The sequence below is a fragment of the Myotis davidii genome, unplaced genomic scaffold (genome assembly GCF_000327345.1).
Source record: "Myotis davidii unplaced genomic scaffold, ASM32734v1 scaffold163, whole genome shotgun sequence".
NCBI classification, from domain to species: domain Eukaryota; kingdom Metazoa; phylum Chordata; class Mammalia; order Chiroptera; family Vespertilionidae; genus Myotis; species Myotis davidii.
In genome coordinates this window covers 732,171-745,111 of record NW_006295056.1, presented here as the reverse complement: position 1 = coordinate 745,111, position 12,941 = coordinate 732,171, and the positions used below count along the sequence as shown (strand labels likewise).

General features: G+C 34.1%; 1 protein-coding gene across 1 annotated transcript in view; it reads left to right on the top strand.

Annotated features, from left to right (window-relative positions):
• The window catches only part of ETNK1 (ethanolamine kinase 1), a 54,009-nt gene extending 45,389 nt beyond the window's left edge, over positions 1–8,620 (top strand). Inside the window, exons 7-8 of the mRNA XM_006769637.2 lie at positions 2,629–2,702; positions 3,036–8,620. Coding sequence (XP_006769700.1) covers positions 2,629–2,702; positions 3,036–3,108 — 147 coding nt within the window. The 3' untranslated portion in view covers positions 3,109–8,620. The remainder of the gene's footprint in view (positions 1–2,628; positions 2,703–3,035) is intronic.
• Positions 8,621–12,941: the final 4,321 nt, after the last annotated feature.

Below are 12,941 nucleotides of genomic sequence, written 5' to 3'. Positions count from 1 at the left end.
ATGAAGTGGCCTTCCTTATCTCTTGTTATGGCCTTCACTTTGAGGTCTATTTTGTCCCATATAAGTGTTGCTACCTGTATCACTTCTCTTTCATCTTTCGAAGGACACTTTGGTTGTTTCCATGTCTTGGCTACTGTGTATAATGCTGCAGTGAACATAGGGGTGCATATATCTTTGCCAATAAATGTTTTCAAGATTTTTCAGGTAGATATTCAGAAGAAGGGTTGCTGGGTCATATGGTAACTATGTTCTTAATTTTTTGAGGAACTTTCTTACTGTTTTCCATGGTGGTTTCACCAGTTTACATTCCCACCATCAGTGAATGAGGGTTCCTTTTTCTCCACACCTCTCCAACACTTGGTATTACTTGTCTTGTTGATAATAGCCATTCTAACAGTGTGAGGTGTCACCTCATTGTAGTTTTGATTTTCATTTCCCTAACAGCTAATGAATGAAGTTAAGCATGTTTTCATAAATCTTTTGGCCACTTGTATGTCTTCTTTAGCGAAGTATCTGTTCTGGTCCTCTGCCCATTTTTTAAATGGATTGTTTGTGTGGTGTTGAGCTGTATGAATTCTTTATGTATTTTGGATATTAGCACCTTGTTGGAGCTGTTGTTTCCAAATACCTTCTTCCATTTGGTTGGTTGCCTTTTTGTTTTGTTGGCTATTTCTCTTGCTGTGCAGAAGCTTTTTATTTTTTTTTCTTTATATTTTATTGATTTTTTTACAGTGAGAAAGGGAGAGGGATAGAGAATTAGAAACATCGATGGGAGAGAAACATTGATCAGCTGCCTCCTGCACACCTCCTACTGGGGATGTGCCCACAACCAAGGTACATGCCCTTGACCGGAATCGAACCTGGGACCTTTCAGTCCACAGGCCGACGCTCTATCCACTGAGCCAAACCAGTTAGGGCGCTTCTTAGTTTTATATAGTCCCATTCATTTATTTTTGCCTTTACTTCTCTTGCCTTTTGGGTCAAATTTATAAAATTTTCTCTAAGACTAAGATCATAAGTTTAATACCTATCTTTTCTTCTATGTAGTTTATTGTTTTGGGTCTTATATTTAGGTTTTTGATTCATTTTGAGTTAATGTTTGTGTATGGGACAAACTGTAGTCTAGTTTCATTCTTTTGTGTGTGGCTTTCCAGTTTTCTTAGCACAATTTGTTGAAGAAGTCTTTTCCCTCCTTTTTATGCTTGTGGCTCCTTTAAACTACAAAACATTATTTTAAAAGGTTGAAAAAACACACAATGAAATAGATATTTTGTTTATGGATTGGAAGAATCAACAATACGTCCTAAAGCAATACACAGATGCAGTGCAAGTCCTATCATAATGCCAATGAAAGTTTTTAAAGAAATAGAGTAAAAAATCATCAGATTTGTATGGAACTACAAAAGACCCCGAATAGCCAAAACAATCCTGCGAAGAAAGAATGAAGTCCTAGGTATCACATTCCCTAACTTCAAATTTTACTACAAACCGATAATAATCAGAACAATGTGGTATTGGCAGAAAAACAGACACAAGGACCTATGGAACAGAATTAAAAGTCCAGAAATAAACCTACATGTATTTGGGTAAATAATTTATAACAACGGACTTTTTAAAAGCGATCTTTTTAGGGTAAAAATTTTTAAAATAATACTTCTAGTTAGAGTATTTTTTGGAAGTTGTATTGGTGTTATCAGAATCTTCAAATACCATGTTTAACTGACAATGATCATAAAGGGTGCATACAATGATTTTACAGCTCCTAATTACACTGCTATTTGTTTTCTCCTAAGACCCATTTTTCTCTAACATAAATAACGTATTTTATGTTGTGGTTGGTATGCAGGATTGTTGGATTCAATACAAATTGTTTCCAGATGTTTGTCACCCCCTAGAACATTCTTCACATTAAATTTTTTTTTTTTTTGGTTTGAGATTTGGATTTTTTATTTTGTTTATATTTTTATGTCAAGTAACCAAGTCCTTTGATAATGTATTTTATATGAGGTTGTTATCAATTAATATCATTAAAAACTCTTTGCCAAAAAAAAAAATAAGCTTGAATAAAAACACCACTTAACCAACACCTATTAGTGCTGAAGCTGAACTCTGCCTACATAAAACAGATTATAGAAGTTGGATTACAGTTTTTAAATGACAGTATAGTTTTTATAGCCTCTTTTGGTGTAGACAAAAGTGATTTATAGCTACCTAGATAACTGTACACTTAATTATTACCTTATTTTAGATATTTTATATAAAAAAGCATCAATAAAGTATTTTTTTATGGAATTGATGAAAAAGGGAAAAAATCAACAATATGATATTTGCTTTACAAAGAAATGAATTGTTGCCTGGCCTGTGTAACTCCATGGTTGAGCGTCAACTCATGCACCAAGTGGTCAATGGTTCGATTCTAGGTCAGGGCACATGCCCAGGTTGTAAGCTTGATCCCTGGTAGCAGGTATGCAGGAGGCAGTCGGTCAATGTTGATGTTTCTCTTTCATCAATGTTTCTATCTCTCTTCCCTCTCCCCTCTCTCCCTTCTGCTCTCTCTAAAAATACAAAAAAAATCAAAAAGAGAAATGAATTATTATAATTCTTGTTTTTTTCTGCCTTTCTTTTTAGGCTTCTCATTTCTTTTGGGGATTGTGGGCTTTGATTCAAGCCAAATACTCCACTATTGAGTTTGATTTCCTTGGGTAAGTTTAATTTTACTGTATGCATTATATTTGTCTCTATTTTCTTTTGAATTAACATTGAAAACTCATAGAGGACATTGTAGTTATTATTTTCAATCAAATGTTATAAAGGATACATACAATTAATACATGGTTTGAGAGAAAATCTGGTTTAATCTGTTAAATGCACTTAATATTAGAAAGCTGTCCAGTAGGTGGTGCAATAAACTAAAAATATGTTTTTTGAAAAAAATCGTAAAACTTAAAAAAAATTTAGTTGAGGGGTAAGTGGAAATAAAGGGAGGATTAAGTTTTCAGCTTTGACTAATTTTGTTATTCTTTTTTTCTCACTAGGTATGCAATTGTTCGTTTTAACCAGTACTTTAAAATGAAGCCTGAAGTGACTGCATTAAAAATGCCTGAGTAAAGATGCAATTATTCTCAAGTAGCTGAACAATGCTTGTGAATCTTTTCTTGAGAAATTCCGAAAAGCCAATTATTAAGATTCTATTATTTAATTTGGTTATTTTGCTTTACAAATTATGCCTCTATCAACCAATTTGTTTTTTAAATAGACTGAATGATGTAAAAAAATATACCTACTGCTGTCAGTATGCAGTAGATTAGAAATTTGTTAAATCTACAAATAGGTATAAAGATGTCAGTTTAGTCTTTTTGATAATTTAATCTGCTATATGTGAATTATTTATTATAAATGTAACATGATTCTGTGACTGCTTTCATCTATTTCATCTGTTAAGTGTAAGCAATGAAAATGTTCCAGAGGAAAACACTTTTTTTTACTTTAATACGATTAATTTTAGTTAAAAGTTCTAGGTGTTCATTGAAACTTTTTTATCTTGATGCACTGTAAGTAAAATAGATCATTTACTCTTGAAATGCCAGACACTGGTATAGATAGGATGTTCTTTGAAAAATACCTGTTTAGGAGTGTGAGACACATTCACTATCTATGGTAGAGGTACATCTTTTTGAACTGAATATTGGAAACTATTTCTTTGGGGGGAATTTACCTTAGAATTTAATTCTACTCTCCCTACAGAGTCTGGCAGTATAAATATTTACTGTATAATCCTAGAACAGATAGGATGATTTTGTGTCACCAAAATCTGCATTTAAAAATATTCTCATATCTAAATGTGGCCATTTAAGTTACTAGTTTGCTTTTAAGATTTTAGTGTATCAAGTTTTTTCTAACCAAATGTTTTGTTTTACATATTGAGATGTTCTATGTCTTTGTTATTAAATAATAGCTAGTAGAACAATTGCTAATATTGGAAACAAAGATAGAATGTTTATCATACGTGGGAACAAGAAAATGCCATTTAGATTAATTCTGTTTTACCCCCGTCGATTCATTTTTTACATTTTGGTTTCATGTTTTAGTTTGGCTCCATATCTTTGGGATGATAGCAAATGATTGCTTGATACATGTAGGTTCAGAGAAGTTGAGGTGTTAAAAGAATTAAATAAGGAACATTTAAGGCATTGATCTTGTACACTTAAAATCTGATATATCAAAATGTGAATTAAGCAGAAATACTCCTTGTAGGAAGGATTCTGTTTTTATTTCTCTTGATTTTGTTTGTATATTTTTTTATTTTGTTTTGGAGTAAGGATGGTAATAATTATATGGGAGTTAGATCTTTGGGATAAGTAAGTTTCATGTTTTGAAGACTGCCGTGTGGAGTTGAGTAGTCATGGTTGTCTTTACTTAGAAAATTAGTCTGACAAGCTTTTCACTTTGGTCACATAAGTGCCCATGTACAAAGTTGGCTTAATGGATCTGCATATTCAGAATATGCAACTACAAATTATCCTCTGAGAAATCTGGAGAGTCTGATATATTATTCAAAATGACTTATATTCTCAGATAAGTGCTTTAAAATACTTGGGTTGTCTCAAGATATTTAAAGGTAATTAAGTAGAAACACTTAAAGGCCATTTTAAATGGTAAATTCTAGTTACATAAATAGAATATAAAAATCTGTTTATATCTATAACAGTGTTAGACCAAGATTTGTTTTCTACCTCCCCAATGTTAAAAATGTTCACTTCTGTTTTTATAAACCACATTGTTGTAGAATCAATAGAAGTTTACTTAATTGACTGAATGGAACCAATTAAACAATGAATATACCTTTTTATATAATGTTAGAGTGTACTTGAAAAATTGTTTTTGGTGGGATTTTCATCTGTGGTTGGAATATTATTTTCAACAATGAAGAGTATGTAAAACTCTTGATTTTTTTGCTTTATGACTTCCTAAAGTGCAACAGTGGATATTTGCAATGGAGGAGAGAAGATCATTTTTCTACCTTATTCCATACTCTTCAAACTGTTTTGAATAGAGGTTCACTGAGTCATTGCTGATAAACTGTGCATACTAGCTGTGACACTATAATAAACATTTCAGAAAGAATCATATAGAAGTGAATGTAAAGTAATAAAGGCTCTCACTCTAGTCCTAGGAGTATCTGGTGGATCTTGGGAACATAATCAGATAGTTAAAGTGTTTCCCTCACTCATTGGTTAGATTTTGGATGTTGTGATGCTCCCAGTTCTGTACAGATCTTTTTTGGATCATGCTGCAGGCTATTAATAAGGTTCAAAATTGCTTTCCTTTTTGTTGACCATTTAAGAGATTCAAAAGGAAAGACATCTCTCTAAAATGTGTCCTGTGGCTTCTTGAGATGTCTGTTGCCTTTTTATGTTAAGCTAAGGAACTTGAATGCCTTACCTAATAACTCAACTTGTAAGCTCATTTTGTAAATACGAAAATGGTTGTTAGAAAAGTGGCATTCATGTATACTCATAATTAGTCAATAGACCATAGTGGCCTGGATGCTTTAACAAGCAGAATTCCACAATTTTTTTCCTCTTTGCTCTCTACATACTTGTTAGAGTTTACCTGACCAGTAATATTTGATTCCCCCACCTCCCAACACCCAATCCCATGCTACCACCATTTTCTGGAAATCAGAGATGTGGTAGTAAATCATACTGTTCACATGATCATTTGAGATCAAAACGAGCACAAAACTCATCAACTAGGTCTGCCTGGAATGTATATAAAACAGTGTAAATAAAAATTTGTAAATTAGTGTGAATTGTATCTTGCATATGAGATTGTGTATTGTTTTTCATTCTCTTCCCTTTTAAAGAAAATTTTCTGTAAGGAACTGATCCCGTTCTTTGGTTTTTATACTGGAAACAGCCAGCAGTTCTGACTGCACAGCAGGATAACAAGAGGAACTGGAGATAGGGTTTATCAGTTTTTGTTAATGTCAGTACTTATTTATTTAGCCTCTCAGTGCCTAATATGACTTTTCTTCATTCTTTAGTTGTTAGTTTTTGTGAGGTTAGATTCCTGCAAGTGATTAATTAATATGCACAGAATTCCATTCCATGATTTCAAGCTAAAGCAAATTAAAAATAAAATTTAATGATTGCAAACTGAAGTATTATCCTATTTTCAAGGTCAACGTTTTTCTACAATAAAAACAAAAAATATGAAATTTTTGATATCTCAATGTGAATCTAAATCCCATGTATACAGGAGATAGGTAAATAATAGCTCTTAGTTCAACCAAAGCATATCTCATGTGGCTTCTCTAGATATAAAGTTGTTTATTATGGGATTGTAAACAACAAAAAGATGTAATATTTTAATGATTGCTATTTACTATTTTTTTTGCTGGATTAAAAATATTTGAACTTCATAAATATGTTACTAAAACTTTCAGAGTTAAAAAATTCCCCACACACTTTGTTACAAGTTAAAAACCTCCACTTTACTAATTATATAGGTATTTCTTCTTTACATTACACAAAGCCTTCTGTATCATTTTTAATTCCTTTATAATATAAATGACAATACTCTCAGTTTGATTTTCTGCTTTAAATTACCTTTAATAAGCATTTTATACTGCATTCCAAAGTGATACAGACTTCAGTTGATAGACAAAGTTAATAGTGCTATGTGCTAGGAGAGTTTTGTTATTGGCACCAACTTGCACAACTTATACAAAAGGCAAATGCTAGTAACTTACGCACAGATGAAAATGGAATTAGAAGTATGTGATTAAAGCAGCTTTATCCTTATTTGAAAGTTAATTTTCTCTGATTTTTCTTTAGTTCATTAGATTTTAGATCGTCCTTTGACTGGAAACTGTTACACAAGGCATTTTTTTTTGTTTCTTTTTTTAAAAAGAAATTAGTTATATTGAACTGCCTTTTTATTTCTTCTTATATAACACCTTATAGTGTTATGTTTTGGGTTTGATATCTTTGGACAGAAAAGAATATCAATTATTTTAAATGAACTTCCCCTGTCTTTGAAGCTTAGTCGTCTCTAAAATGTGTTACTATAAAAGAAAATGCTTGGGATTGCGTTACTTGAAATCTTGAAAACTGAAATTAATAAGATACATTACATAATGAATTAGATTTTTCTGAACACAATTTTCATGCTAAAAATTCTATTTTAGGGTCACAATTTGAAATAGAAAATTTCACTATTTCAATGAAAAACTAATGGTAGTGCTTATAGAGAAGACCCATATGTGTTGGGCATCCAAAATTAAAGTTTTTAGTAGATTTCTGTGCTGAAATCTGCTTTCTCTTCTTTCCTATGCACTTACTATGCTACTGATGGTATCAAACAGGTTAAAATAAAATGTGTTAATTATGAATCCTATAGCTTTTCTAGTTACAAAAAAATTGTGTAAAATACTCAATGTTTTTGTTAACATCTTATCCATTAATGATATACCCATTAATCATTTTAACAAACACAAAATACTTATAAAAATTGAAAAGGTTACATAGTGTATTTAAACTAGTTAGTGATGAATAAGAAAAAGCTGACTAATTTAGATTGTTACATTAGTTAAATATTAAAACTCTAACAGGAACTTTAAAAGCTAGCTTGAGACCTGATAGTATCCATGTAAACTAGTTCACGTGACCTGGAAAAGACCCAAAAAGCTGTGAGAAAATGTGAATATTTGCTTGTCATGGTTGTGGTGTGCTGCTACTTCAGTTTTGGTAGTGACACACTGACATTTTTATTGTACAATAATCTGAAGAAATTTCTTTTTGTTTGTACTAAAGTAACTATAAATTGGTGGAATTTGCAAGGGGAAAACCTTTAAACTGTACTATATATAGGAGCCATTGTACAGCGGGATGAAGAAGTTTCCATGATGTGAAATAATTGAATTTTAAATATCATTAATAAAAGAAGATATGGCATCATTCCATGTTCTTAAATGATAATTTCAGGTGCAGGAGGAAAAAAAAAAACCAAAAAGCCCCAGTGAATAATTGTCATTACCATAGTTGTATGTTAAATTGGGAAATTGGCAGAAAGCTTAAATTTGTGTATCATATGTGAACCATAGTAGTATGCTGCTTTGTATATACTGTAAGTGCTACAAATAGTCTCAGCACTGAAAATGTATTGATACCTCTCAAATGAATGCAACTTTTGAAGGAGGTGTTTTGATATGCCTCAGAAAGTATCTGAGAACTTGTTAATTTGTTTGGTAATGAAGATACTTCCTGTTTTTTGTTGCATATTTTCATGTTTAAAATTTAATTTTTACATTTTTACTACTGTTAATTTAAGTAAAACTTGTTCTGTGGACAAAAATGGGGTTGCCAGTGAAGAAAATAAAAAAACAGCCTCATTCATGTAACTGCTTACGTAAAAATGTTTTTGCTCTATGTTCGTAAACGTTTAATGAAGCTGTTTGTATTTTTGTTTAAAATATAAGTGATGTTTAGGCTTTATTTCTGTGTAATAAGGCCTTTTACCATTGATTAAATGAAGGAATGTATCTTTTTGAAGAGATTTATATTCTGTAAATAAAAAGTTGGTTGTAACAATAAAGTTGGGTTCTAGTTGCAGCGTCTCCATAAATCTTGTCACTTCAACTAATTTTTGTGGTTTGCTTTTGTGGAAAAACAAAAGACTTTAATGTTAGTGTATAACTATATTTGAAGTCATCTTTAAATTTCCAGTTCTCTGGTTTTATAATACAGTGTTTAAAGGTTTTGAAAAAAGTTTACTTTCGAAAATTTGGCTGAGACAAGAGTATAGAATATTATATAACTTATAAACAAATTCTGTTTGCCTAGTGTAAAAATTCATTATTCTTTTAACCACTATACTTTGTGTCTTTACTGTGTGTGGTTCTGGAAACATGACATTGTCTGGGACTTACCATCTACTGTCTAGGAAGGGAGTATCCATTCAGCTAGCATTTATTAATGTCAGGTAATGTGATAGATGGAGATGCAGAGACACAATCTCTGCCTTCCGATAATGTTTATCATGAGATCAGTTCTCCATAATAAAGTCAGCAGTGAGTGTGAGGTGTGTGTGTGTGTGTGTGTGTGTGTGTGTGTGTGTGTGTGTGTGAGAGAGAGAGAGAGAGAGAGAAATAGAGAGAGAGAGAGAGAATGCTTTCCAATTTGGGTTTATGTGGTGTTTTTTAATGATTAGATTGAGGTTATTTATCTCCAGCCAAACTACTAGAAAAGTGATGTGTCCTTGTTAGGGTATAACATCTGAGGAACTCATTGTTGATACTAATTTGATCACCTGATGAAAGTACTGTTCTGTTTTCACTGAATATTTTCCTCCTTGTGAAAAATAAGCCACCTTTGAGAAATTACTTTAAGATTATGTCGGTATTTTGATGTGTTTTGACTGTTGTTCATCATTCCCTTTTTACTGATTTTAGCAACAGTTGATAATTGTCTAAACCAATTTTGATTGTGATGGCTGCAAAATATTTTTTAATTCTACTACATACTCCATACACTATATATCTACCTACTTATCATATACCATACATGTGGCTGTTTTTTAAGTATAGACTCTTAGGTTTCTGTTTTATTCTGTGGATTATGATGTTACTGGACATATTTATATTGATATTAAAATTGTATGAGATTTGGCTTTGGGAAACCTTATCAAATCTGGTTCCTGTGTCATTTTGATACGCACCAATATTTTTTGAGCATTTTATTAACTTTCTAATTTTGTACCTTTCCTTCCTGAGCCCTGGAATCAACCATTTCTCCAAGGAGACTAGTTCTTTTTAGAGGGAATAGTACTCAGAAACTTAGATCTAGAAATTGTATGCTTATTGTTTCTGAGATATCACTGATCCTACCTGGCAAAGCAAGAAAACATACCTATCTCTTATATTTTATGTGAATATATTTTTTAGAACTTGAGATCATACTGACACCTTCAATTTCTAATTCAACTTCACAGTTTTTCCTTTCCCCCCATTTTATACTTGTTTTTTTACTTTTTTCTTACTTTGATAAAAGGTATGTATTTTTGTTAAGAATACCATACAATTGGTGTGCCCTTAGCTCTGGATGAAAGTGGTGTCTCCCCATTTTCTCATTTTAATTAAGTACCTTGTGGGAGGGGATACTTTGAAACTGATTTTAAAAAATTAATTTTAGCATCTATTGGCAGTTTTGCCTGCACCAACGATTGTGATGTTTACTGGATGTTGATTTCCTATTCCCTCTTTCCTCCTACATTCATAAACTGGACTTACACTGTAAGGAAGGTTCAACTATATTAGCAAGGACACAAAGATACTTAATTCTGTGAGCCATTCTCTGTAACAATCGTTTTGTTGCTCAGTTTGTCCCCGTTTGGTGATTGAGAGCTTCAAATTGGCTGCTTTATCCTTTCATCAAGCCCACATTATTTTTTGAGCTCTTCCTTTTCCTGCAACATAAAGATGTTCCTGGTGAGGCTTGTACCTTCCTTGCCCTAACAACCCTCAGCTCAACTATTTCTTCAAGGAACCCTGACGCTTTTATTTTAGAGAGTATTTAGAAAGATCTGGTGCCAGGTGTATTCATTGTTCCTGGGGTGTTACTGCTTCTAAATTCTTGTCAGTTGACAAAATGAGGAAATTACATGTAACAGTTTTTGTAACTTTTTATTTTGATCATTTTAGACTTCTAAAAAAGTCACTAGAATAGTTAAGTACACTTTCATGTATTTTCCACAGTCCCCTAATTAATATTTTACTTCCTTTGCTTTATTATTTTCTCTCTCATTTCTTACTGTGAATTATTTGAGAGCAATTTGCACTCATATTCTTTGCCCCTCAAAACTTGTATTTCCTAAGTACAGTGTCTTACCTCCACTGTTTCTGATGAGTTGGTGATTATATATTTTTATTGATTTCAGAGAGGAAGGGAGAGGGAGAGGGATAAAACATTAAAGATGAGAGAGAATCACTGATTGGCTGCCTCCTGCACACCCCCTACTGGGGATCAAGCCCACAACCCCGGCTTGTGTCCTGATGGAATTGAACCTCCTGGTTTATGCGTCAACACTCAACCACTAAATCACACCAGCCGAGCGTTTTGGCAATTATTTCACTTGTAGAGTTTCTATTTGATAATTTTTAGAGATTCTGTTTGGCTTTTCGGATTTCCTACTCATGATGAGCATAATCTTTATATTTTTAGCATGTTGTGATAGGTGCTTTAAAATCCTTGTCTACTATTTTCAATAACTGGGTCAATCTCAGGGACCTTCTGTTGATTTGATTTGTTTTGCATATACTTTACATTTTCCTCTTTGTATATATAGTAGCTTTGATTTGTGTCCTAGACATTGTGATTGAATTTGTAGATACACTTGATTTTGGTATGATCCTCTGGAAACTATTGATTTTGTTTATTTTAACAGGCATGCTACTTGGCCATACTCAAACCTCAAATGCTCTGGCTGCTGTTAGTTGGAGAGTAGCTAAATTTTTGGACAATGTATATGCAGATTTTAGTGTCATTTCTCTTTGGATCCTTCTTGGACTTTCTTTTCATACTTTCCAGCTACTGAGGTTGCTTTGAACTCTGTTCTTTAGTTCTTCAAGTAAGGCTGCAAGTTTTCTGAATTTTAGCTGTTCCATAAACCTCTGACTTGTGGCTTAATGTAAACAAAATGGGCAATTTAATGCTATTCTCTTTCTAAGTGTAAAATCTGTTCTAGTTATATTTTGCTGTTGGTTGCTTTCTAGAGCTTTTAGTTAGTTCAGTAAATTACTAGAGGCCTGGTGCATGGATTCATGCGCTGGTAGGGTCCCTTGGCTTGGCCTGTGGGAATTGGGCCGAAACCAGCTCTCCAACATCTCCCAGGGGGGTCCCAGATTGCAACAAGGTGGTTCTCAGGTGATGCACCTGGAATCGGGCTCCCTCCTCTCTTCTCCCAGTATTATGTCACTTTCTCTCTTTTCCTGTCTCGCTTCTTTCATCTCATTTTACCCTAAGTTTGGCGGTAACTGATGACTTGTGGGCATTTAGCTGCAAAATGCAATTATTTAGCAAACAGGATTTACTTAGCCTGGAATCTAGTTGGCCTCGGGCAGGACCCTGCTCAACGTCAGGCTCCTGCCAGGCCCTTTTGGCCAGGCAGAGTCCGTTGCGGCGGCAACATCCTTCTTCCCATCTGAGCTGCTCCTTTGCCTCCTTCCCTCCCCAGAGGTTGCCTGCCAGTGCTACTGTCTGTCCAGAAGGAGTCGACTTCCCAGCCGATAGTGGTAGTGGGAAAATTTGCTGCTTTCATTGGAAATTGACATTAAGTGGATGGGCTAGCATGGGTGCCAGACTTCGGGGCCGCGGCCAATAGATCTTGCCTGTCTCATCATTTAGCTAATCCAGTCGACAAGTTTCTGTAAGGGCCCACGATCTTTACAATGGGCTAGAGGCCCGGTAGGGAGCCAGACCCGAAGTGGGGAGCCAATGGGTTAGAGGCCCAATGCATGGATTCAATACCTAAGCCTGGCCTGCAGGGATCAGGCTGAAACCAGCTCTCTGACATCCCCCAAGGAGTTCCGGATTGCAAGAGGGCAGTGCTCGAGTCACACACCTCGGAATCGGGCTCCTTCTTCTCTGGTTCCAGGTGCATTACCAGAGAACCACATCTGCCAAGTCACCATAGCTCGGCAGCTCCTGTGTTGAGTGTCTGCCCCCTGGTGATCAGTGCACGTCATAGCTACTGGTTGGCCAGTCATTTGCTTAGTCTTTCATATATAAGCTATCACAAGTTTATCTATGGGAGCACTGGGACAATAGGAGCTATTACTCCATCACTCAAGGTACAACTTTTTTTAGTTGGCAATATAATTGACTAGAGGTCCAGTGCACGAAATTTGTGCACTGGTAGGATCCCTAGTGGCTGCCGGCTGG